The following is a 5,000-nucleotide window of genomic DNA, read 5'->3' as shown; positions in this document are numbered from 1 at the left end:
CTCTCTCTCTCTCTCTCTCTCTCTCTCCATCCATCATCTCTCCATCGTCTTCCTTCTCTCTATTTATCTCTCTATCATTTTTGTTTATCATTTTCTGTCATCCTCCTCGCCGCTCTCTGTCAATCTTTATGTTCTCTCTCCCTTCCTCTCTGTCTGTCTGTCTGTCTGTCTGTCTGTCTGTCTGTCTGTCTGTCTGTCTGTCTGTCTGATCATGCGCTATACGTACTATTTCGACTTGATTATTATTTTTTTGCTTGTTAGGTGTTATAACTTATTTTATTTGTAAAATTGATGAGGGGAAGGGGAGAATGTAATCAAGCCTGTACTATACCTCCGTTACTGTAATCCAGATAACACATTTTAAAATGTACTGTAAGACGTTACAGTTACCGTTTTTTTTTTACTCGTAACTGCGTAACAGCGTTCCATGTGATCCGTTACTTCCCAACCGTGTCCATCTCCTAGAAACCATTGAAAAATCATAGGACGCAATATTGCGTCCTATGGCACTAAAGCGTTGGATTTGATGCGAGGTAATATGGCGTGCTTGGCAGTCAACGTGGTAAGTGCCAATTTATACAGTGGGTTTAAGACACAGTGTGGTATCAGGTGAACGTGACGCAGAAATGACAGTCATTATTGACATAAAGCATATGGGAGGGGGGGGGGGGGGGGGAGGGAGGGAGAGAGAGAGGGAAGGAAGGAAGAAAGATGGAGGAGAGAGGAAGAGAGGCTAGGAATACAGGAGGGACGAGTAAGGGATTAAATAAGACAAAAGGGGAGGAGAGAATGAGAGGGGGAGAGAGAGAGAGAGAGAGAGAGAGAGAGAGAGGTCATGTATGCTTTTAGTGGTTGACACCTTGACCCCTTTTAACCATCCCTTCTTCACTTAGCATCTCTCCATCACCGCGCCCACCCCATCCCTCCATCCATCCATCTCTCTCTGTCTCTCTCTCTCTCTCTCTCTCTCTCTGTGTCTCTCTGTCTCTCTCTCTCTCACACACACACGCACACACACACACACGCACACACACACACACACACACACACACACACACACACACACACACACACACACACACACACACACACACACACACACACACACACACACACACACACACACACACACACACACACACACACACACACCTCTCTCTCTCTCTGCAGTCTATTATGTGATTGATGGCTCACAGACAGGTGATCAATATGATATTCACAAAAACCTGACTGATTCTGTGTGTGTGCGTGCGTGCGCGTGTGTGCGTGCGTGCGTCCGCGCGCATGTGGGTGTGCGTTAACCTTTGTCCTTGGTCATCCTCTTGATGGATAGAGCTGGATTCACAGCAATATCTGCATCAGCTGAAATCACACACACAGCGCGCGCACGCACGCACGCATGACATTCAGCTCGATGCATCTTTGTGTATTTTAAGCTCGGGTGTCTCCCTAGTTCCAATCTTAGTGTGTGGCCAATAATTGGCAAAATAATAAGATTTTAATAAGAATAAGAATGTGTGGAGTTTGCATGTTCTCCCCATGTCCCCTAGGGTAGGTACCCTCACAAAAAACATGCAGTAATCCTGGTCTCTAAACTGCCTCCCCCTGGCCAGCCGAGGCGCCTGATGGAGGAGAATGGAACTGGTTGGAATAACGTGTTCCTTCCACGCGCTACGTCCAACCAGGGAAACTCCCCCCTGTCAGATCTCCCCATGTCCCCCATATATGGGGACTAGGTTGGCGGAGGGTGTGTAGAGCCCAGGATCACATTAGATAATTGACACAGGGGTGAAAAATGGGTTACAAAATCGTGGGATAAAAATTATAAAAATTATATATAAAAAAATAAATAAGAATAAGAATACCAGTAAGACGCCCTGAGGGCGAGGAGCGACCTCGCCGTGGCGGCAGACTGCTGGCATGGGGGGGATGGGGGGGTCAGATCAACATATGGAATGAATTCTGTACGAGCCATATATGGAGCGTGTCTTGAGTGTACAGGGTTTGATGAGGGCCCAGGTAGGGCCGGGCCTTCATTTTCGGGCCTGTTGTTTCCCCCGGCTGCCGGGCACGGCTGCACTAATAACTTTGGGGCAAGGCCCGTCTAGAGTATGAATGGACAGGTATCAGTCACAAGGGAGACATCGAAGAAGAAGGATGGATGGATGGATGGGGAAGGATCAACATATGGAATGTCAGAACAGGTCATGCAGCTCCATATATGGAGATCTAAGGGTTTGAGGTCAGATGTAGAGTTGCTGGCCAATATTGATGACATCAGGGATCTCCATATATGGGCATTCCCATATATGGGCTTAATATTGATGAGATCAGGGATCTCCATCCCTGATGATGTCACGTGATGTCACAAGGCATGACCATATATGGAGACGTGGGGTGACTAACGGACGGACGGACTGACGGGAAATGCACGTTTTCATAGTGCTAACCTGCTAACATAATCAAATAAGTAAGTAAGTAAGTAAGTAAGTAGGTCGGAGAGGCTTATTGTCTAAAAAAAATCACACCCGTGTGAACTGAGTGGTGCAAGGTCTTATATAGCCTGATCAGCTGTGGTCTGACGTAATGTCAGTGACCATAGTAACCATGCTCATTCTTTTGAGGGACAGGTACACAAACACACACACACAGGTACTAACAAAGCCAGTTGTTGGAGTGGTTTGAGTGGTGCAAACCACTCCAATAACCAGCTTTGTCTGTATCTATGTGTCTATGTGTCTATGTATGTGTGTACCTGTACGTGGGGCCACGTACGGATGAGCATGGTTGCTATGGTTAGTGTGTGACGTCACTGCACCACTTTTTTTGAGTGGTGTAAACCACTCCTACAACTGGCTTTTGTGTGCAGAAAAAATGAGCATGGTTGCTATGTTCAAAATAATTTCTGACGTAATTAAATCACACCCGTGTGAACTGGATGACCGTAGCAACCATGCTCATTTTTTCTGCACAAAAAAAGCCAGTTGTGAAATCACATCCGGGTGTGATTTCATTACGTCAGACCACAGCTGATCATGCTATATAAAACCTTACACCACTCAGTTCACACGGGTGTGATTTTTTTATGAATGGCTGGAAAATGGAAATGAAAAGTTTACATAGTACATGCATAAACATTCCTTAATGATTATGTCTGGTTTCAGTATTCATTTATGATTTGTATTGGGGGTGGGGAGGGGCTGGGGACCCAGCCAAAAACGTTGAGAATCCCTGCGCTAGACCCCTGGGAGATGGATTGCTGAGGTGGAGCACAACACCTACCATCAGCTCCCAGTACTCACCGCACGACTTGCCGTACCCAAGCCGTGCTACTCATACGCCGAGTTGTCGGTGCTCACGATCGAACCCAACCATGACCTTGTGGTCAAGAGGCGAGTGCCCCAGACACCAATCAAATACTAACCAAATAAAAGTCATGGTATGTTGTCCTTAATCCATTGAGACCTGGAACGCATCCATGTCACGTTAGTGTTTAACCACATTAACCATTAACCCATTTTGGGGCGGGAACCTGTTTTGGTGTTTTAAACATTGTTATAATTTAGCTATTGAAAAATAGCAGATCTACAAGCTCATAGCGCGCCACCGAGTGGCGCGCTATGAACTTGTAGGTCTGCTATTTTTGAAAAATCGTTAAAATGTGCCTCAAATCTTTCCGAAAATTGTCATGATTTAGAAAAAAAAAAATTTAAATTTCGACGTCAGGCCTGAATGGGTTAAAACCTTGAAAAGGTTCAGTGAAAAGGAGATAGTGCTGAATACGCTATAGGTCCATTGATCCAAGCTGGAAAAGGAACACAGTCCATTGATTGATCATATTCATAACATGATCTGAAAAAGCAACGTGTTGGATTGAAGTGAGACAGAATCTCACAACTGAAGAAGACGCTGTTGGGCCTTGGCCTTGTGCTCCAGCTAATCCTAATCTGTTGGGCCTTGGCCTTGTGCTCCAGCTAATCCTAATCTGTGATTTGTAGGCATGTAACGATACACTCAACTCACGATACGATACGTATCACGATATGAGGTTCACGATACGATTTTTCACGATATTTTCAACACAATTATTTTCCAGACAAATGACCAAACATTTTTTTTTTAAATGATTCATCTCCCCCCCCACGCTTTTTTCACATTTTTTATTTAACTACATTGCAAAAGTAGCATTACTTTTCATGTAAAATTACTTAATTTCTGTGCAACAACTGTAAACAAGCTTTCTTGTTTAAACCTAGCTCGAGTTAACATGTGGCATCTTAGGATAGATGTTGACCTATTTGACAGTGCAGAAACATAATTGCCTTCCTTGATGTATTAATGAGCATCAATAACGACCATCACCTGTGTCACAGACACATACAGCTCCCCTCTGCAGGCCTCTACTACTGAAAGTGACTGCATGGAGTCTGTCTCATTTTTCTCCAAAAGCACGTGAATATGATGGAATATGATTACAGCTCGATTTTTATTTTGAATAAATCGATACATATCGTCGGGATATAATATCGATATACGATATATCGCTACATGCCTAGTGATTTGTTAAGCCCCCACACACTAGCGTTGTGTTTAACAAACACAACATAAGAATTATGATGTTTGGAAGCAGTATAAACAACCACTTGAAGAAATTGAGGCTTTTTAACTTTTGCTTTTATGAGATATCCAAGAACAAGTGCGTTATTGATAGTTTATCACTTTCTAATGCTCTTTCATCTTAAAGGACCTGGTTTCCTGTTTTAGTGCTGAATTGTTTTTTTTTTACCATTGAGCTAATAGAGCCTGCCTGCTTGCTCAGGGGATACATTTACAATTGAATCAGGTCAAAATGTGGTCCTGTGTCTACTGTAGGTGAGACATGACCTTTGACACGATCTAAATGTCTCAATAGAAGACAAAATACAACCACCCCAATCGTATTATCGAGTTATTTTGCATTAACATGCTCCACCATACAGACAACATTACATTTTATTCAT

General features: G+C 43.7%; 1 protein-coding gene across 1 annotated transcript in view; it reads right to left on the bottom strand.

Moving 5' to 3' along the window:
- LOC306914360 (dachshund homolog 2-like) overlaps nt 1-5,000 on the bottom strand; it is a 39,482-nt gene that overhangs the window by 16,003 nt on the left and 18,479 nt on the right. Inside the window, 1 exon segment of the mRNA XM_079491355.1 lies at nt 1,303-1,362. Within this exon segment, the coding sequence (XP_079347481.1) occupies nt 1,303-1,362 (60 nt within the window).

Source organism: Electrona antarctica (assembly GCF_951216825.1).
Source record: "Electrona antarctica genome assembly, chromosome: 21".
In the NCBI taxonomy this organism is placed as follows: domain Eukaryota; kingdom Metazoa; phylum Chordata; class Actinopteri; order Myctophiformes; family Myctophidae; genus Electrona; species Electrona antarctica.
This window is presented reverse-complemented; position numbering and strand designations above follow the sequence as displayed.